This window comes from Epinephelus lanceolatus, chromosome 17 (assembly GCF_041903045.1).
Source record: "Epinephelus lanceolatus isolate andai-2023 chromosome 17, ASM4190304v1, whole genome shotgun sequence".
NCBI lineage: Eukaryota > Metazoa > Chordata > Actinopteri > Perciformes > Serranidae > Epinephelus > Epinephelus lanceolatus.
Window position 1 is genome coordinate 27,786,589 of NC_135750.1, and position 22,456 is coordinate 27,809,044.

Below are 22,456 nucleotides of genomic sequence, written 5' to 3' on the forward strand. Positions count from 1 at the left end.
GGAGGTGGGAGGGAGAGGAGGATTGAGGAGTGAGAGGCTGGGGCTCGATGGGCGAAAGAGACCGGTGCTCGCCTCAGAGCTTATCAGTGTGTACTGGATGTAGCTTTACCGAGGCTGCTAAGAAAAACCAGATGCAGTGGAGGTTGCTCTGTGCCACTTCGTGTCAGGTACAGCCTGGGTCAACCTGAGGCGCCTTGGTAGTATAGGAGGAGGCAACTGTACAGTTCAAACTCACTGCAGATGTTCCTGACTAGCGTACAGTAGAGTGTCGGGTCCTGCGGTTCGTCCTCTCGACTTGACAGCATCTTTGAAAAGTTTAGAAGGTTTCATGGTGTCACTTCAATTACTCACCCCGATGGATTTCCTCTGCGTTTTAGATTGACAACTTGCAGTGGTTTATAGTCGGAGTATCAAAGCCTGTGAGTGTGTGTTCTGGGGTGTGTTGGTCACTGGGAATCCCACGGTGTCTTTCTACTCTTGCCAGCGGCAGTGTTTATAGGATTTTGTCTCATTTTCTCCAGCGTTAATTTATTTCCATAAAGGCAGCCATGACACATTCTCTCCTCTGCCTTCTGTCTCACTGTGGCTTTACTTTACAGAGCTATGAATTTCTCTCCCTGTCTCTCTGTGCTGAATGGAAGAATAGACCAGACTGACCTCAGTTCCTGCAGCATGCTTATTTTGACAATGAGCATCATCATCATTGTCAATTTCCCTGTGTCTCTCTTCTCTATCTCTCTCCGTCTCTCTCTTCAGCTCTACGTGTCTACACCCTGCAATTGCATTGTTTTGTGGTTTTGGATAACTCCTCACTATATTGTTACACTTCCTGAGGTATGTCATTATGGTTCATCTATGTCAGTGGGTAAATGAACATGTTGTGGCATGGCAAACTTCAATTTCCCATGTCTGCAACTAAGTCTCTCAAATCTCCGGCTTGCCAGTATCATACTCCTCCCTCCCTGTGGGTCTCTTTGGCAACCAGCAAATACCATCTCTCTCATCATTGGGATTATATGGAGCTCATTTGCCTTTGATTGCAAAACCATTAATGCACAAATGTGTTGGTGACTGACCTGTGACCTTTCTCATCAACTGACAAGCGAAACTGGTCTTTTCACTTCTCCTCTCAGGCTCTTTGGACCCCAGGGGTCTGGGTCAGGGGTTTGGTAGTGTTTGTGCTGTCTTTGTGTCAGACTTGTATGATCCACTGCCACTTAAAGAGGGAGAACAAGGCTGAGAAATGAGGCATTTCCGGGCCCAAGGCTTTATTCCTACAGCACAGTGGATTACATTACAACATACAAAGGGGAGACATGACTCATTTTTTTTAAGAAATATTCTGCACTGAGCGCTGTTCCAGACCATCTTAGTGTCTAATCTTCAAAGAGAGAATCGGCATACAAAGCTTTCAAATGTGTCTTTACGTGACGTCACATATTTCCTGACTCTATCCTGTTCTATCTGTATTTTAAAAAGGTGAAGCATGCTGTGTCCTCATCAATCAGGCTTACATTGTTGTACCCTCAGGAATGACTCTGCTGGATCTAAAAAAAAAAAAAAATGTTTATCACATATCCAGTGGAGCAAAGCTCTGTCTGCCTCTGTGTTTGTTGTTTTTACTTTTCATTTTCTCTCATACCACAAATATGCTGTAAGACAAGAAGAAAAAAGAAGTGAATGTACCCTTTGTTTTGTTTTTTTGTTTTTTTTTTTCTGGAAATGTGTTTTTCATAGGCATTGTTCTGCACATACATTGAAACAATATGGATTATATAGTGCTATCTACCAAGAACAAAGTGATGTACATATGGGGAGCCTTTAAAGGGACAGTCCCCCCTAAAATAAAAAATACATATTTTTCCTCTTACCTGTAGTGCTGTTTGTCAGTCTAGATTGTTTTGGTTTTAGTTGCCGATAGCTTGAGATATCTGCTGTAGAGATGTCTGCCTTCTCTTGAATATAATGAAACTAAATGGCACTGGGCTTGTGATGCTAAAAGCTTTGAAAAATAAAGAAATCAAGAAATCATGACCTGGTTACTCAAGATAATCCACAGATCTTGTGGCTGGTTAACGTTGGTCAACTCAGCTGAGGAGGACGCTGTGAATGTTTAGTGATGGACGAAGTACACAACTCTGTTACTTGATTCAAAGTATAGATATTCCTGGTCGTATATTACTCCAATACAAGTGAAAGTTGCTGAGTCAAGTTCTAACTTGAGTTAAAATACAGGAGTACTTAAAAACCACACAAAAAACACTGGATCCTACAAGAATCCACAGCTAAAGTAAAAAAGCTGAGTAAAAATATTTCTGCCGGTGTACTTAAGTGTACATAAGTAAATGTACTTTGTTACTGTCCACCACTGTTTACATCCCGCACTGTCAGGAGCAGGAGCCTCTCGTCCATGAGTAGATGCACACTTCCTTCTGCGTGGTGATACAGTTGACGGATGTAGTTTGGTAAGAAGAAAAAGTGTCTTCATGAAACTGCTCACAACCAGGTCTGTGGATTATCTTGAGTAGCCAGGTCATGATTTCTGGAGAGACATTGCTGTTGAGATTTTTGCCGCTTTGAGCACCCCAAGCCAAGTGCCATCTAGTTCTATTATATGTGAGAGAAGGCAGACATCTCAACGCCGAGGTAAGAGGTAACAGGAAATAAATGTTTTTATTTTTTTAAATTTTTGGGTGCACTGTCTTTTTAAAGGAGAAAAAGTCCAATAAAAACAAAAACAGACATATGTCCCCAACTAAAAGGCTTTTGGCTCTCTACAGAACATTTTATCCATACAATAAACACGTTCACATATGGAGGTAAATAACTAACAAAGGATGACACAGCTATCACATTATGCAGACAGAGAGCTTCAACACTTTGCTCCAACCTCATCACCACTGTTTCTCTCAGTCTCTATAGTCCCCCTTTCTTTCCATGGTATCATCAGATGGCCATCACCTTCCGTTGTGGAGGGGTTTCCATGGTGACCAGATCCTTTCTTGGGATGATTGCTTGCATGGGGTCAGGGCTGACCATGTGCTCCAGGAGCAGAGGGTACTGCTGGTAGGTGGGGGTGGGCGGAGGCTGGCGAAGGACAACAATTTTAGCACTGGGTCCCTGCAGCAGGATGTCAGTTAGCTCTTCCTGTGTAGAGTTGACCACTGGTACACCATTCACCTCCACCAGCCTACAAGGCCCGTTACACACAGACACATATATGTAAGGAAACTATGTAGAAAAAGTGACCATAAAATCTTCATCAGTAAAGCCCAAGATCTCCTCATTCCAAGTTATCATGTTAGAAAATAAAATTCTAATGATCTTCTCAAAGTGTCTTTGATAACACAAACAAAAGCTGACGGGGAAATTCTCTCTCTCAGCTTCAAAATCAAATTGTTTATTTGGCAGGATTCTCTCTGCAGGAAGAGGCAGGACCTCGGAGATGCTTCTTTAACAAGCAACAAACAATATCAAAGAATTCACAAATCACAGAGCATGAAATATTAAAAACATCACCTTTACACAGAGCTCATTAAAAATTTCCCTTCATTAGTTTTTATTTATAGCCAGCCGAACAAAGCTGACAGGGAAATAGCAACCCTTTGTATTTTTTGATTAGCTGTGTAAAGAGTGTTGGCAGATATACTGTGATAAGTGAACACACACAGTGAGGCTCAAAGACTCTTTTCAGCTTCTGTGGTTCTGTCTCTGCACTGTCATGCAGACTTCTCTTTCTTTGGCAGGACTGTCTCAGAGAGGGATGTCAACTGCACTGTGTGTGTGTGTGTGGTGTGTGTGTGTGTGTGTGTGTGTGTGTGTGTGAATACTCACGTGTATGAGAGTGCTGCGTTTCTAAGCATGTACTTGTTATGCAGTAATTGCTTAATTATATGAAGTTCTTTCATCTGCTCCTTTTTGCTCTCTTCTGCATCCAAGTATTACGTTACAATGTTTGCTTGCTTTGGGGCCAATATCTGATGGGTTTCCATAGCTACTAAGCACAGAGTAATAGAGCGATGAAAGAAATGGGTGGGATGAGTGACACACTGAATAATACTCTCACTAACTAGGTGGCCTCTGTGAACACACAGCAAGTATTTGTCATTAAGCCTGGATAAATGACTTAGTTTCTTTTCTTCATGTGTTACCTGTCATCCACACAGAGGTGAGAGTCTTCCACTGAGACCACCACTAGTCCGCTGCCTTCTCTGTAGCGACACGTAAAGCCATAATGACCATCGCGGTTGGGGTTCTCCTGTACAACCAGCAGCATGGCAGGAGACTGCGGTGACACCAGCTGGCTCAGGCTACCAATGGCCAAACTGTTTTTCCGAGCTTTCTCCTGAATGTGGAAACGGCAAGAACACATTTACAAATGCAAGGGCTGCTTGAATGCACACAGTTCAGATTTTTAGCCAAAGCTCATTTGTGGTGGATTGATGTAAATGTCGTGCAAAATATGCTGCACAACATGAGACATAGTGTTTTTACAGACTCGTTACATGCTTTCATTTTTCACTTAAATCATCATGATAATAACATCTTACATTAAATTTGCATTAAGTTAAAGGAATAGTTCAGCTTTTTGTGAAATCCACTTGTTTGTTTTCCTGCTGAGAGTTAGATGAGAACATCAGAACCACTCTCATGTCTAAAAGAGTTCATTTATCTTGTGATAAAGACCAGACACAGGGAAACAGCGAGCCTGGCTCTGTCCAAAGACTACCAGCGCCTGTAAAGCTGCAGTATTTAACATATTATAATCTATCCATCCATCCATCCATCCATCCATTTTCATCCACTTATTGTGCAGTTGTGGGGGCAACAGGCAAAGAAGAGCACCCAAGACATCTCTCTCCACAGCAATGCTTTCCAGCTCCTCCAAGGCGTTTCCAGGCCAGATGAGATACGTAATCCCTCCAGTGTGTTCTGGGTCCACCCCAGGGCCTCCTACCAGTGGGACGTGCTCAGAACTACTCAGGGAGGCACCCAGGGGGCATCTTAATCAGATGCCTGAACCACCTCAACTAACCCCTTTTGACACAAAGGAGCTCCCTCTGGATGTCTATGCTCCTCACCCTATCTCTAAGGCTGAGCCCAGCCACCCCACAGAGGACACTCATTTCGGCCGCTTGTATCCGTGATCTCCTTCTTTTAGTCACTGCCCAAAGCTCCTGACCATAGGTGAGGGTTAGGACGTATGTATATGGACCAAATCCAAAGCTTCGCCTTCCAGCTCAGCTCCCTCTTCACTGTGACAGCCCGGCGCAGCACCCACATCACTGCAGATGCCGCACCAAACAACAGATTCATCTCACGCTCCATTCCACCCTCACTCCTGGACAAGACCCCAAAATACTTGAACTCCTTCTCTTGAGGCAGTAACTCTCTACTAACCCAGAGGGGGCAATCTACTGTTTTCCAGCACAGAACAGGAAAACCTTGAGGACTTGGCAAATTTTGACCCTGAGTACCTAAATGCTTGATCTGGATGGAGGGAGAGCTGTGCACGGACCCACCAGTCCGTGTGGATTCAGTTTTATTCTCTCCTCCCTTGTTGTTGTTAAGTGATGTGACCATTGATCTTTATGGTAGGCAGAGTAGCAGAGTGTAAGTACGCAGTACTTTCATGAAAAAAAGAAAAGACATGAACACAGTGGTTGTGGCGGTTGCTTTCCATCCCCTTCGGTTTACTTGTCAATAGCACGATATTGCAGTATTGCAGATGTATTTCCTTTGCACAGAGCCAGACTCACCAATTCCCACATGTCGAAATCCAAAATGTCGAAATACTCCTTTAAAGGGAAAATTCATCGATTTCAAAATTCAAACATGTTATTTTTGTGGTCTTACAGACCAAGAATATTAGTAAAAATGAACAACTCCTCCCAAATCCAAAAACTAGAGTGCTAAAATTCAAATTTGTGATGTCATCAAGTATAAAGTCTCCAGGCTCCATAGAATTGGGAAAGATGTTGTAGATGTTGTAGATGACACTGAGAGCACCTAGAGCAATGTTCTGAGTATATAGGTACGTTTTCTGTTTTAGGACTGAAAATATGACAATAGAATAAAGTTCATTTGGGTATAAAAAGAAAACAATACTAGGTCCTCAAAAACAGGCTCCGGTTTGTTGTCTTTGGAGCAGCTCCAGACTTTATACCCAATGACATCACAAGTTTGAGACTTGCTTCTCTGATTGCTGGCTTTGAGAGAGAGTAGCTCATATTCACAGATACTGACTGGACTTTCTAAGCCATGGAAGTAACATATTGAAATTCTCAATTTCGGCGGTGTTCCCCTTTAAGGTGCAATAAATGGCAGATAGTTTAAGAGATTTAAAAGTAACCAAGTGCAACCTCTTGCTTTGTTATATCTATCACAACCCTATTGAATTAACAAATCTTAAAAACTTTCAGGGGTTTGTTTCTGTGCCTCTGAAGCAGTAAACGATTAATATTTCCTTGATATAAAATTCTAACTTTCCTTCTCGTAAAAAGATACCACTACATGGAGGTCCCCAAGAGATAAGACTGAGGCTGCGTCAAAGCCAAAAGACCACCAAGATGTAATGATTAGCTTTGGAAGAGATCACACCACAAGTAGCTTGCAGGGATCAGAAATAACTTGTGAGTCTCACCACTGAATTCCAATGCTCCCTTATCCAGCCTATTGGCATACTCCCCTCCTCCCCCTGAGCGGCATGTGAATGCCTTGAAGCAATAGATGCCGCCTTGCCAGGGTCAGGGGTCAAAGCTAAGGCTTCTCTCCCTCAGACAAGTGCGCCAGACAGGATATATCCACGGAAACGCAGCCGAAGCCCCTTGAGAAGCGCACTTTATTTGTGCATCGTTTTCCCTTTTAGATTGCCTCAATGTTGGACACACGCCAAGAGGCCAAGGAATTTTCTCTTCATATTCCTATTGTTTATCCACAAGATCTGATCAAATCCTAACCCACCAGGGCCAGACACAGGGCACACATCCCATGTACACACCAGACACAGGCAGGCAATTAAAACACTGCTATTCAAGATCACAGAGGTCACTCAGGTGAGAAATAATGGCTTTCTGTTTTTCTCTATAATGAGAAAAAAAGTGATTTTAAGTTGCAAATCCCATAAACACAATAATTTGCCTCCATTACAGGAAGCTACAACATGATCTGTGAAAGACTCTGTTTCATCCAGTGTGAGAAATGACTTCCTGACAGCTCAAACAGCATAGATGCTAAGTGGATGGGATTGCATTTCATTTACAATGATGGGTGTTGGTAGTTCTAAATTCAGTGCTGTCATCCTGCATGCCGATGCCTTGGCTGCTCCAACGGCAGAGATCTTTAACACAATCAACCTTGATAACGGAGGACAGAGTAATCAGAGACAGTCTGACCACATTGATAAACCATAACTGGTATCATAACTGGAGGCACCCTATCTATTTCTTAAACGGAGGGGCATGGCATGACAAAGACAAAGTGGTGGCAGATTTTTCTCAGAACTCAATCCATCCTCAACGGACATGTGACACCAAATAGTGGACAAAACAATAATTCTTCCAATTTCCCCTCTTTAATAGTCCATCTGAAGTTTTTCAGTTGTCTAAGCTAAACTGCTTGTTTAAAGTCATTTCCGCCATTTGTTGTCCTTCCCCTCCTCCCTTCACTCTCTTGCTTCTGTTTCTCTTTCTCCTTCCCTCTCGGCTGCTTTATTGATGCTCTCCACTTGCAATAGATCCTGGAGATTAGACTGCCGATGATGAAATATTTCCTTATTGTCTGTAATGCGGGGCAGCCTACGAGACCAAACACAGGGCGGTCTGCTCCTTATTAGAGCAGCAGCGCCATCAGTTCCCAGGCTGCTCCTCAGCTCTGACCTGCGTGTTAACTCTGATTAGGTCATATGATAAACATTAGCACTGCTGCTTTTCCCACAAACTCAGCACCTAAAAAAGCGTGGCCCCGGGGCGGCAACGTGACACGGGGCACCTTTCAAAGCCGAAGCCGCGTGTGTCCTTTCATGGCACCTCGTTAGGGCTTCTCCAACGGGATAAAAGAGCCACATTAAAAAAGAAGTAGGCTCCTCCGGGGATAGATGGAGATAGTTTTACACATGCTGGCCCACTTCTCCATTGCACTCTCCCAGTGGCTTTTGTCGCACACATTCCATTGTTGGTATGGTCACAGGCTCTCGGATGTCAGCGCTAAACATCATTTTCTCAGAAAAAGTGCATGTTAGTCCAAAGGACTTCACTCAGCCTTGTATAGCGACTCTCACAGCGGGGCTAACTGCACAGCTTAACGAAACAGAGTAGACTGAATGGAGCATTGTGTTGTCATTCATGAGAACAGTGAAGAGGAGATCAAAGATGATGGACATAATAGTGTCAAGTAATGACCTACTACATCAGGAAGCTGTTACTGCTTCTCCCGAGTGTGCTATTTCTACTGTTGGAAAATTAAATGAACAGATATATGAACTTCACATGTTCTGTAAATTCTCTAAGTCTGTGATTATCACAGTATGGCTTTCATTAGTGAAGAAAGGCCAAGCTATAGTGTTTATATTGCACAAGTTGTTCTGATATGGTTAAAGACAGGGGAAACAGCATTGGCCATGGACATTATTGTCCAAAAACGGTAAATCTGACTGTGTTTGATTTTTGTTTCTCATACCACACATGCTTCTCTCAATAACTAGTGCTTTTTTGGTGCAAATCTCAGTTTCTCATTGTTTATTTTTAGCAAATCAAAACACTCTCTGACTCAGACTGTACAGCTTTCCCACATATTGGTGTAACTGTGTTTCACATGCTGTTGATCAAACTACACTGACTGAGCTCCATACTGTCAACTTGTTGATTCAATTCTGCTGCCAATAATGAAAAGTGTTATAATCTTTGATCAATCGTACCTTAACGTAGCTTTCTTGCAAAGCATTTTGGAGGTGAGCCACCTGCCGGTTGAGATGTACCATGGAAATTTCCTCCTTAAACACTTGGCAGTTCAGCTTCATCTTCTCCAAGAGACGAACGTCCAACTGCCTGAACAGCAAGAGACCACATTTCAGAAAAGGTCAAAGATATACATACATACATACTTTATGAAATATGGTATGTGGTTCAAATGTGGTTAAGGTTTTATGTGAATTTCTCCAGAGTAACTTAAATTTAGCAGATGGGATATTTTGCTTGGAGTAGAAATGCTTAAGCATATTTGATTTTCATGTCGAACTACAGTTGCCATATCAAAGGTTACGATATCATAACCCTTGTTCCGTCAGCACAGATGGAGCCCTCTACTGCATTCTATGGCTAATGCTCTTCCTCCAAACACAAGCACTCATTTTCCTACTGAAATTTACTTAAACGTAGCAGGCCAATCAGGATGAGCCTACCTGAGTATGTATGGACCCCACAGTATGTACGGCAGCATGCAATACTGTCTGCTATTCTACACCCTCCTCAACGAGCAGCATAAAAGCAAGAGTCCCCCTAAGTAGAGTGCTCCGTCTGTGCTAAGAGAACTAGGGTTGCAATAGCGTAACCTTCTTTCTATCTCTCACAGGCTCCATCCTTTGTTGGACTCTATGGGTACAGTGGGCGCAGCCCAATGAATTCACGACCTGTAGTAACGTAACATTGACAAAGCCATACTGATTCTGAATGGCTAAAGGTTCGTCACAACAGTCCAAGCTGATCAGTAGGCAAATTGCTGTCGTCGAGTGTTGCCTTCTAAACTGAGGGGTTTGCAGGTAGGCATGTCCTGATTGGCTGACTGCATTTATGTAAATTTAAGTTGGCGAGTGCGTGCTTATGGTTAGAAGAGATTATTACCTATAGAGCCTAGTACAGGGCAAAGCCTGTGCAAGATAGAACTCTGTCACCTAAAAGTTTCACAAGATCATTAGCTACTATTGGCTATGTATCAACTGTCTCTACTCCCTGATTACTTGTTGGTTTACAGCACCATCACATATAGTATCTGTAGTCAAACCCAGACAAGTAGCATAACCAACAACACATGGGACAGTTGCCAGTTGTTGAACAGTATATTCAGATTAGTGGGCATTTGGGGGTCTCTAACTGCCTTTTATGTCTCTGGAAGGTGGAAGAAAAGTTATATGCATTGTTGAACAAGCTGCTGATTAACAGAGACGCTCCACCTACTTTTTCTTGTGAGCAGCGGAGTTGTTAATGTTGTCTCTGAGGGTCTGCAGGCTCTGCCTCTTGTCGTTCAGTCGGCTTTTAACCAACTCCAGCTTCTGCTTCAGCTCAGCAGGGCCAAGTCTGTCTACGTCCACATCTCCGTCCATGTTCTTGATCTCGGAGCAAAATGCTACCAGGCCGTGGTGGAGCTCCTGGACCTTTGGGTTTAAGAGATCAGTTTTCAGTGGTGATTATTTTCACTACTAAGTCAGTACATTCACTGCAGCACCATTAGATGTTACATATTTTCACAGACATAATTGAAGAGAGATATTGACCTGAAGGATGACATTCTGTAGAGAGTCCACCTGTTGGTTTAGCTCCCTGATCCTCTCTTCTTTAGCTGGCTGGGTCACCTGGATATTTTTGTTGACGTTGCCGTTCTCGTTAGAGCTTTTGACTTCTGGATTATTTTGTGAAACAGTAGTTGGTGACTTCTCCTATGATGCAAAACCATACAGAATATCAAAAAATGTTCAATTTAATGAAAAGCCTGGAAGCATTACTGTACATATAAATGCTGACAAAGCGATCAGTCTTACTGTTTTACACAAGTGCAGCTCCAACTGTCTGTTCTCCGATGTCGATGTCAGTAGACTCCCAATCTGCTGATCTGGTGGAAGCTCCTCTGATGAATCTGATAAGATAAGATACGATAAGAAACACACCTGTCTCTTTACATACACTCACATACAGTATATCCTACATCCAAATGTCATATGATTTCGAGCAGAGAGCAAAAACAGCTGAGCCTTGTGTGTGGACTCTGAACACACCCAGACGGAGGGAAAATTCAAAATAAAATCTCTTCTTTGTCCAGTCCATTTCTCTTAGACAAAACTGAGCTACATATATCATCAATATGATTTTTTTCCCACCATTTTCTCATACTTCTTGAATTAGCTTCTTGTCTCAGCATGATCCTAATTTAAGATCTTAAAATGCACTCTTTCCTCTCTCACTGCAGTAATCTTTATTTGTCTGAAATAATCAGCTCTCACGATAACAGTAAAATCCAAAAGGAAACCTAATTGTCTTTTAAACAACTGTATCATTTCAGAAATTTGTCTCAACTCTGTGCATTTTATCTCTTCTCAGAGTTGAGGAACCCTCTGATTGTGAGCAGCATTGTGAGCAGCAAAAAGTGTCCTCTAGGCAGTCACATGCACCATACCCTTACATAACCAAATGTAACCAAAGTACGTATACACCATATGAATACATGTGTTTGTGTTCTTGTGACAAAGACTAGATGATGTGCTGTGCACCTTGCTTTTCTTTCAGTATAAAGAGGCTCTTGTCTTCTGTCACTCCCAACATTTTGATGCATGAATCCATGATTTTTCCCAATGTCGTTTCCTTTGGGGTCCTGAGATGAACTATCCGCTCCGATGCTGCAACACCACATGACACAACAATCACAAGTACTGCATAGGGCTGAGTTTATTCTCACATAAGTTTTCAGTTTGAATATCAAAGCAACAACGGCTTCACGGGCTGGATATTGCATAATGTGGCTATATGTGACCAAAGGTAAATATTTACATTGACTAAATGCTGCACATTTACATATATATTACACATTTATAGTGTATTAGTTATAGTGCATTTATGAAATGTTTGAACCAATGCAGTTACTCACCATTAATAGTAATCTCTATCAGTTGATAATTCCTCTGTGCTGTGTAGTTTGGGCTGTTGTTTCTATTGAGAAAAAAGCCCAGAGATTAAAATTAAGCTTGTTCATATGTTTCCATTGTATATATGAGAGGCTGTACCTGAGTTTGAGGGAACGCCGATTCATGCTGAGGCAGCTCACATGAGGAGAGGACTTAGATTTGCTCATTGACACTAATGTTGCAGTTAAAGTCTCAACATTATTGGGACCTAAGGACTCTGCAGAAAAAAAGAAACACCAGTTAACAACTCCTTACCATATTTCATTCGCAAACTGCACAGGTAAATGTGTATTTTTCATGTTGTGAGGATAAAAGTGTACCGAGCAGAGAGTCGATTCTCTGGGTGATGGCGCTGGGAGGGTGCAGCTCATTGTAAATGGCCGATAGTAACAGCTCCCTTTCTTCCAGTGTGGCGATATGGAGGATGTCTAGAGTGTTCACATCCACCGAAGCTATGTCTGCGCCACGCAGTTTGGCTTCTGAAAGACAAACATTTAGTCATAGACCTACATACTTTAAGAAATCTATGATATACCTAGGGCTGCAAAATCTGCAAAATATTCAAGAGGAAAACTTTCGGTGGGAATTGATTTGTTCATCCTCAATTTACCATGTCATATGCAGATAAAAACAAACCCTTTTCCATATCATAAGAAGACATTCATTTGCCACATAAATCTATTAATTTATCAAATACGTACAATGTTATATGTGCCATGTCATGAGCTGGTTAGCATCTTAACTAATCGGGAAAGATCGACAATATGGTTTGTGTGCAAAGAGAAAGAAAGAAAAGAGATGAATTAAAACTTTATTTGCTCAGTTAGCATGCTCAACTAATCTACATCCCACATGGTAGCAGCTAGCTAGCAAACACTAGCAGAAGGTGTAACAACTTATAAACTTTAGGCTACTGTCTGCTGGTTAACCAAAATATTATATATCATCTGCAGTAGTGTGTACTACACATGTGATGAGTGAAGGCACTGTGCTTGCAGAGGGTTGTAATTTTACAGAATTCTTATTTGTCAAATGTGATGGAAGAGTGCGTTGCTGAATGCAGAGCATGGTTACAACTCAGTTAAAATTAAATGGGCAGACCTTTATCAAAAACATGCCTAAAGACCTAGTATGTACTTATTAGTACTTCTTATGTGTACCCCCCAACACAAAATAAGTTTACTATTAAATTATATGATTTTTATATTGAAATTGTGCAAATATTCCCCAAATTCCAGGGTTTAACTTCCCTTTGCAACCCCAGGTACACCACGGCCAATAATCTTTACGTAACTGACTTTTTACTTTTTGGAAGTTCTTTTTTAATAAAGGAAAATGTGGAAATTGGATTTGTTGTAATATACAAGTGGCAGCTTTATAACTAGGAAATAGAAGAAATCTGAAAACAAACATTTAACAGTTAGCTCTTACAGAAATGTATTAAGATGTCTTGCCATTTATACAATGATTGGCTTACTTTTTAAAACTGACTTACTCATGTCCAACTTTGTCTTGCCAGAATTTAATGAGCGTGAATTAATATCTAAATCTTGGCACCTGCTGTGTCAGAATTGTGCTTAAGGGATATTACATCAATAATTACTATCAAAACTTCATCATGCTGGAACTGGTCTATGGAAAAAGGCCTAGCTGTAACAGCATAGACTGTATGAGATATTAAAGAGAGAAAGACAACTTTATTATTGCATAAAACTTGATCTATGCAATAATGCTATCAGGTTTACTCAACTGCTTTTCCTCTCGTTGTCTCCTTTTCCTCTTAAGTTATTGACAATCATAAAAAGAATTGTTTTAATTTGATCTGCGGTAGAGATAACTTAAACTGGCAGTGTCTGCCTTTGTTATGTGACCACAGGGCTAGGAGAGGAGACTGACAGAAAAAACGTGTTTTACCTCTGATGAAAGGGAGACATTTATGCAGTCCAATATTGGTAAACCACTGGCAGACTTCATCATTGTTGAGCTCCCCAAGGCATTTGGCCACTTGCCTGTCCACGTCCTGGGGAGAAGGAGAGGTTACATACCTGCTGCGTATACCACGTTCTACACAGAATAAGTAGGGTGTGGAAAACCACTTTTATAAACACCACACTGCAAAAACTCTGTGTGTAATGTCCTTTATCATTAAGTCATAGTATTCTGCACACAGGCAACATGTTTTTGGTTTCAATCCAAAAAGCAGGCAAAGGTTGGGCACATGACACACAGAGATAATTCAAAGTCAAACTGCTGCATGTACAAACCTATTCAGTAGGAGACAAGGCATCAGGGCGAAACATGGTTAAACTCCAAGACACTTTGTCACTGTCTGTGTTACTGATTCAAGTATGACTGTGTTGGAAATCCATGTTTTGACATATCACAGCGAGTAAACACATTTGAGTATTGAACTGTAAACAAAAGTTTAAAAAGGACAAAGACAAAATGTTTAAACGCAGGTTTCTGTGTAATTGCTGCCTTAGTCATAGATTCTCTGTTTATGGTGATCCTGGGAAGAAAACTACAGTGTTCCCTTCTGCCAGCAGAGGCTTTACAAAGTGACTGTGGAGTGATTAGATACATTAGAAAGGTGAGAGGTTTGCCTTGTCTTAGGGATTTCATTATGTTATAAAAGAGAGAGAATTTTAGAAAAAAAAATCCAATTAGATCATGATTCACCAAACCCATATAAATAATAATCTATAGCCATTTTCACCAATTTAGTCTAATTTGGGGTCCCAGTGTGGGACCAGTGTGAGGCGTGGCTGCTTAGGATCCATGATGCATAAATTACTCATATGTAATTGATGGGTTACCAGAGGAAAATGAAATAGTTGATAATGCATGGAGATAATAAGTGCAGGACGTGAGCAATTTGCTTTCCTTTTTAAAAAAAAAAAAGTAAAAGAAGACTTTCCGTTTTGTGTTTCAGCTAACACATGGATCGCTAAGGATACGAGCAATCTTGCTTGGCAAATCCTGGACACAAAGACGAAAATCCTGAGACTATTTGCAGAGTCATTGCTTTGACAGATCAAGGGAGCTGGGAAATATAAACAGAGCATATTCTGTAATTGCGGCAGCTCTGGGCTGTGTGCTGATGCCACCCTGAAGGCCCTGCTTTGATGGTTTACAGTACCTTCTCAGAAAAGTTTCCATTCTGATCCTTCGACTGAGGCATATATGATGCTGCATGAAAGTCACAGAAAAACAAAAACATGTCAGGTAAGTTTTTTGTTTTTTTAAATTATACATCAGTGGAAACCGAACAATCTTGTTTGTTCATAGTATGACATTACCAGACTTACCAACGGTTTTGCGACGTTGTCGTGGTGACCCCTCCTCTTCCTGCTGGTCTGTGGTCTGGGTTAAAGCGTGGAAAGTGGCACTCCTGGTCAGTTTGTCCCCAAGACTGCATGAGTGAGCTATCGGCTTCTGTCATATAATACAGGTTTCAGTTAACATCAGACTGAAAATCCAGCACAGCCTGATCAATTCACAGTTGCTAAGTATTTTAAACGTCATGAGTCATAATACACAGTCATAGTGGGGGTATAAGAAAATAATGCTACACTTGAGTATCGAGATATTATGTTTTGTGATATTGTATTGATTTTTAGTTAATAATTTACATGTAAAGATTCGTGGCAATTTTTTTTTTTCATTTTGTTTCTTCAGCTGCTAGTGTGACCACAAAGTACATGGGCCTATGAATCAGGTAACGTCATCAAGGGCGCACCTCTCACTCTTAAAATTAGATTACCACATCACCAGATTCTTGCCAAAACTCAGCTCAAAGGCAAAGTGTAAATCAGATAAAGCACTTTTCTCCCAGGAATGTCAAGTGACTCACTGGAAATACATTTAAAGGTCTAGTGCAGGCATGTCCAAAGTTGGGTCTAGGGGCCAACTGTGGCCCGTGGACCGATTTTAAAATGCCTGCAGCTTGTTGTTCAAAATATGCTATATGTGGCCCACCACTGGAATTGGTTAATCAAGCAAGAACACTTAATATTGATTGGCTCACAATGGCAGGACAATCGCACAGTGTGTAGGCATGTACCAAGTAGGAACTATACAGGTGGAACTGATGTGTTACATGAACAAGCCAGAAACAAGCAAACGAACAGCTATAGCAGACATTTCCTGCTATGTAGCAGACATGGCCACAGAAAAGAAGCATTAGGTCGACAGCAAGGGCTGCTGCTCTCTGGAGCGATGGAAAGTTGAGTTCTTTTTTAACTTAAAGATGAAACAGTTACGTTTGTTTCATTTGTATGGGATTGTTGTTTTCAATAGCTCATATAATGTGAGAAGCAGCAGGGCCCCAGATATTTTTATATATCTGGTTAAGTTTGTAGGTTTTAGTAGCATCTAATGGTTTAAGTGGCATCTAATGGTGAGCTTGCGGAATTGAAAAGTCTACCATGCACCAAGACTTTAAGAGAAAAATGGTGGCTGCTGCAAAATCTCAAAAACATGAATAGTTTTGCCTAGAGCAGGGGTGTCAAACTCATTTTAGTTCGTGGGCCACATACAGCCCAATTTGACGTCAGATGGGCCGGACCAATAAAACCATCGCATAATATTCTGTAAATACCATGAGCTCCAATATTTTCCCTTTTTTTGTGTGTAAAGAATTTCAAGTACATTCTGTAGATGTCCATCCTTTCACAAAACAGATGAACAGTCTATCCTAAGAAAAATAAATGCAGTTTCAAAAGTATGTCTCAGTTTTTTCACATTCAGTCAGTCTACTTCTCACTTTCATTACATGTGCATTTATTCATACATTTCCTGACACAGATTCTTTTGAACTTCAGCTGCTGATTAACAATATTTTACACAATGTTCAATATCCTTCAACATGGTATTTGCATTTTACATGAAATGCATTGTTAACTTGCTCCTGAAACCTGACTAGTCTAGTCATGTAGTGGGCCTGTATTGGACCCTTCGGTGGCCGGATCTGGCCCTCGGCCCGTATGTTTGACAACCCTGGCCTAGAGCCAGAGTTTGATTGTCCGTTCAGGGCTACTGTAGAACAACATGGTGAACTCTGTGGAGGAGATATAAAGGGCTCATTCTAACGTAACAGAAACATAACAATTCTTATTTTCAGGTGATTAAAAACTAATGAAAACATGGTTATACATATTATATATCATTTTGTAAATAGATGCCCCTAAATCCTACACAATCAACCTTCAAAAACATTAAAGGTGCATGTGTGGGCCATAGAGCATACCCTTTGGTGGGAAAATGTGTCCTTGTTGGCAGCGTGGGGAAGCAGACAGTGTTCGGCTTTCAGCATGTCGGAGCAGCTCACATCTCTGTTGCTTAAGTCATCTGCATAGCAATAGAAAGACTGAGTCAATAAATGATTAAGAATTGATTCCAGTTAGTCCTTTCTTAGTTAGTTACTGTATGGGAAACAAACTGTTCAACAAAGTCCTTGTTTTCACCCTTTTAAGGAACTCTATTCTTACGGTTTCAGGCCCTCTCAGCCATTTTCTGGCGTACAGGTCACCAGGTCTATTTACAGTGCATTAGCTGATGCTGATACTGGACACAACTTAGATGGGGTTGCTTGGCAGCCCGTCATGCACGCTAATGTCCGTCTGGTAGATGACATACTTCTCTGACAACCCAAGTTCTTTCCCACAGAAAGCCCATATTCTTACATTTTCCAAATGTCACTTGGTCAGCGAGCAGATATCTTTTTTTTCTGCTATCATAACAAGCAAGACGAATGAGGCTGAGAATACGGCATTCAAGCTAGGCCCCGGCTTTCTCAGGCAACACAGCGCTGTGATGTGATAGTGATAGATGTTGGAATGTTTGCAGTTCTGAGCTGTAGCTGCTCTAAGTTTTATATCTTCACAGATTAAAGCGTAACAAGCCCCTTTACAATTTAAAACAGTAGTCTTTTCAAATAGTTTACCCAACAAAAAAAATTCAGCCTAATTTCTTAAACACATGTTTTTCATTTCAGGGGCCTGTTTCTGAAAGGCTGGTTTGACATGGACGGGAGTTTAGATGGAGTCAGAATCAGATAAGACAGTGTAATTGGTTTATGTGTGTCAGCAGTGGAATCTTGTCTGGGTCCTGGAGAGACAGTGGAGTACAAGGAGGGGGGGCCGCGAGCTGGCACTCTCTTCATCACCTGGCTGGCCTGTGAGTCACTCTGTAGAGGATCATAAAGTCTGGCCTACAGCTAAGCAAATTCAGAGCACTCCATGCAAAACACAACCGTCTTGACTAGAACAGCCAAGTGAGAAAAGCGATGAGTCTTGGCTCAACGTGATGACATGTAGGAGCACCCTCCTCTAGCTGACCTCAGACACAACAGTGTGTCTATGAAATCCTGAGAAAATCATTTCCAGTCTCGCTCCGTGACTTCTTTTCACCGTGCATGGGAGAAGGGACACAAGATGGAGATTTGTCTGAGAATGCTAATGGAGGGTAGCAGTACACCCACCTCATACCACAGCCATGTTCAGACTTCACACAGCCTGCGTTGTCCAGGAAAAGCCCAGTCAAAACAAAGGACAGGAAATTTTGGGCAGGCTTAGGGACACAGCCTGATGTTGCCTTAAAGGGTGAAATCACCAGTAACGGAGAGATGGACATCATTCCCAGTCTAAACTGGCAAAGTTGGGACAAGTCAAAGCATGAGTAAGCTCTCTCACCCTTGACTGGTTAGTACAGACAAACACATTGCATCCTTGCACGCACACATACAAACTTTGGTGCGTGACAAAGTTTGACAATCAGTCACACACGGGGTTAATGACAAAGTGAAGCTTTAGAGTCAGAACTTTTCAGCACATTTATGTAATGGATAGGCAAAAGTGATGCTTATCGTTTCCAGTATTATTGTCCTCCTCTGGTTTGAAAAGAAATTAAGCTCTTTGAGAGACGACCGAGGGAGGAGAGTATGCTGAGTCACAGGAACCCAAAACCTGGGAACCACCTGCTCAGCCACGCACTGGGAATACACACACAATGGCTAAAAAGGGATTCCAACAAAGGGGGAACTTCTGCAACTCCCAAAGGAGGCGTTCGAGGTACTGTAGCCATGTCACATAATGACTGCAATTTCATCTGAATGGGGAACTGAGATCAAAACGAAGAGGCAACACATGAGCTTAACAGCTGGATGGAGCGAACCATCATCTGGTGCCATTTACCTCTCACCTAGAGTTTACCTAAATAGAAACAGGAAGGTTAAATACAAATACTTGCAAATTTACCTGGAAAAAACTCACCCAGATTGTGCTCAGTAAATGATAGAATATTTATTCCAGTGTTGAAGCTCCCTATGACAGAGAAAGAAACCGAGACAACATTTGTAACATCAATTTCCTTTCAAATGAAAAACAGAATATTTAGGGACATTTTTGACATAATTTCCCAAACATTTTTGGGAAATATGCTTGTTTTTTGTTTTCTTTTCTTTTTTTAACCTCAAATTAGATGAGAACAGTTTCTACTGTATCTTTGTGTGCTCTATCAGGCGATTGGTCTTTCTCATAGCAGACATTTTGACTTATCATGGTAGGGAAAAGCACAGGTGTTACTAATATTAATGATGGCTTAGTTGTATTTAAATGTCCCAGAATGACATGACATTGTAACAGTGAGTCAGTATGTACAATGCTGCATCACAGGCTCCTTGGATGGTCTGATTTCCCAAGTTGGAAAGCCGTTCTCCAGACTTTGATGTATTCACACGCTGTAAGTTGTAATGTGGAAACAATGTGGACGCTACAAAGAAAATGTGTCATATTTTTTGTGAGTATTTAATAAATGAATGAATGAATTAAATGAATAATAATTCATAAAACAATGTGATGTTGCTGCACCAGTACATCATCTAACCTAGTAAAAGATTGCTTCACCTGAGTAATGCGAGTAATTACCTTTTCAAACTAACCTTGGTCACTCTGCGTGGACAATGACTTTATACCATATCTAATACCATATAAAAAAAATACATGTGAGGAAAAACTTGATATGTCATATGTGAATTAATGAAAAATTTGAAAATTGACCAAACATTTACTTTCGTCTGCCATGTTTCTGCATATGTGACATCAACTTGGCAACTCAGATACTAAAATTTTCACCAACTTTTGGAGTTGTTGTTCCAACTTAGGGGCTGTTCTCATTCATTTTCCCAGTCCTAAATTAATTTTTCCCATTATCCTGACACCACATGAATGCAGGGTAATACCAGGACCCTGAAACTAAATCATCATAATTTATTTATTGTTGAAATGCCATCTGAAAAAGACCTTTTCTTTCAGGGTGGGTTTATCCTATCTGAGCAGGTAGCCTCCTTAAAAAGAAGAAATCATACTGTCCAACAGCTCAAAATTTGTCTGATTAATATGTTTAATTCTATCGGGGTGAGACTTTTGAGTTGCTTTGTGCAGTCACTGGGCAAAGCTGCTGTTAACTGCTTGTTAAACCACATCGCCTCATTTTGTATTTCTACACCAGTTAAACACACAACCAGCACACAGGGCAGCTTTGGAGTTGTTGGAAATAGTGATGTGACGTTCGCGAACGAGCCGACTCTTTGAACCGGCTCTTTGAAGTAAACAAGTGAACCGGCTCTTTAGAGTGAACGAGCCAGTTCCTAATTCACGTTGTGTTGATGACCCCCCCTCGGTTAGAAATGAAAGGTAGGAAGCTAACCCACTGTCAGCACTTGCTTGTATTGGCAGGCTTGTCGTTTCTAAAGGGCGTTGCTATGGCTACACCTAACTTTATATGTGCAGGGTCTATTCTGGATCCACGTTACAATATCCAGATCATGTGATGCGATAAATCAGCAATGCAATTTGTCGTTGAACCCACTAACACCCGCCCTCCACACACACACACAGCAATAACACCCGCCCCCCCCCCCCCCAAAAAAAAAAAAAAAACCGAACGAACGAACTGCATCTTTGAACCGGCTCTTCAAAGTGAATGAGAGCCAAAGAACCGGCTCTCACAAGTGAACAAGAAATCCCATCACTAGTTGGAAAGTACCTATGGCAAAGCTAAGCTACTGCTACTACTAGCATTTTTGCTAGGCTAAACATCACAAGGTGGCTTCACCACTGAACATACAGAAATTCATCTATCTCCCAGTAAGAAAGCAAACAAGCATATTTCCCCAAATCTAAGAGTTCTGCTTTATTTGTGGATTTCAGTAAACCAGCACTGGAGAGGTCACTGTTTGACTCACTTTTCAGAGGGTACTCAGGGAGAGGAGCCACCTGGTAGGTGCTACGTAAGAACCTGGGCTTTGTTTTCTCTTTATCCCTGTCTTTGGATGTCACCGCATCTCTTTCCTCTCCAGACTCATCTCGTAGGTCATCTTCAGGCTCAGCTGCATTATCAGCACTTACTTTATTCTCAGCTATTGTAAATTCCTCCATTGACCCCTCTGCCTCCACACTCTCCATCTTTTCCTTATAACTCTCCTGTTCACCAGCAGTGAAACTTCCATCGCTGCCAGATGTATGTGCCACACTTTCCTCTGAATTAACGTCAAAGAACTGATCGTCGTCAACAACATCAGAGGGAGTGGGCGGGATCAGATTAATGACAGGTGGTGTCAGGAGGCTTGCAGATGCTGGCGTGCTATCAGTGCCACTCTCAGACAGCAACGGGTCTTCCTCCTCTTCTTCATCATCCTCTCCACTGGTAGAAGTGATGGCCTGGGGCTCTACAGGGAGCGAAGACAGAGGCTTCAGTCGTTTCTTTTTCAGAGCCCTCGGGCAGGCAGACACAGAGCTGGCTGAGCGGGCCATGTTGTTCCTCGAGGTCAGGAGGTCCTCGTCAAACAGGCTGAAGCTGGCGTTAACTATCCCCAGATCCTCTACTGTAATCTGGATAGCCTCCCTCTCACCTGATCCCCGTTGATCCAAGTGTGGATGCTGAGGGCCCCCATTAATCTTCTCTTCCTGCTCCTGCAAAGGGTCCCCCTCCTCGCCTCGCAAACACGAGCAGCAGAATAGCCTGCGTGAAAGTCTTTGAGTGCTCTTTCGCCACGGGCGCCTACGAGGCTGCTGTTTCTCTGCGTTCATGCTTGCCATAGCTGCCTGACCATACGCCGGCTATACTGCTAAACACACCATTCTAGGTAAAACCTCTGCAGCCTGAAGAGAAAATAAACAACCATCCACACCTCAGAGATAAAACACTACCCTGTGATAGAAGCCACAGCATCTGCACACAACACAAACACTCATCTGCAACATGTGTTGCTCAGGAGAGGGGTGAAATAAATGGACCAATTCATGCTCTGGGTCAGGTGTACACTTGAAATGAATGCTGGGCTTAATCAGCAGGCTTTGATATGTTAAACAGCATCATTGTAGATACAGCTCTGGTTTCAAAGGGCTCTAATAAGACAGCAACACCCTGCCAAAATAAAATCTTGGCATGAACTATATGTAATGTAGATAATAACAGGAAAAGTACGTCTGTGTGATTATACTGTGCGTGTTGTGTTTGTGCACGTGTCCATGCATGATCGTGCATGTGTCACGGCGTGTGATTGTATTA

General features: G+C 41.8%; 1 protein-coding gene across 1 annotated transcript; it reads right to left on the reverse strand.

Annotated features, from left to right (window-relative positions):
• Positions 1-1,244: 1,244 nt before the first annotated feature.
• Positions 1,245-21,975, reverse strand: LOC117248636 (uncharacterized). The gene is made up of 16 exons (XM_033613842.2): positions 21,132-21,975; positions 19,159-19,209; positions 17,136-17,236; positions 15,196-15,322; positions 15,027-15,076; positions 13,802-13,907; positions 12,208-12,366; positions 11,987-12,104; positions 11,851-11,912; positions 11,477-11,602; positions 10,751-10,845; positions 10,487-10,648; positions 10,170-10,366; positions 8,915-9,044; positions 4,152-4,345; positions 1,245-3,190 (listed from the first exon to the last, which is right to left on the reverse strand). Exons 1-16 carry the CDS (start codon positions 21,973-21,975, stop codon positions 2,947-2,949), a joined length of 2,766 nt encoding a protein of 921 aa, XP_033469733.2. The 3' UTR covers positions 1,245-2,946.
• Between the last annotated feature and the right edge of the window lie 481 nt (positions 21,976-22,456).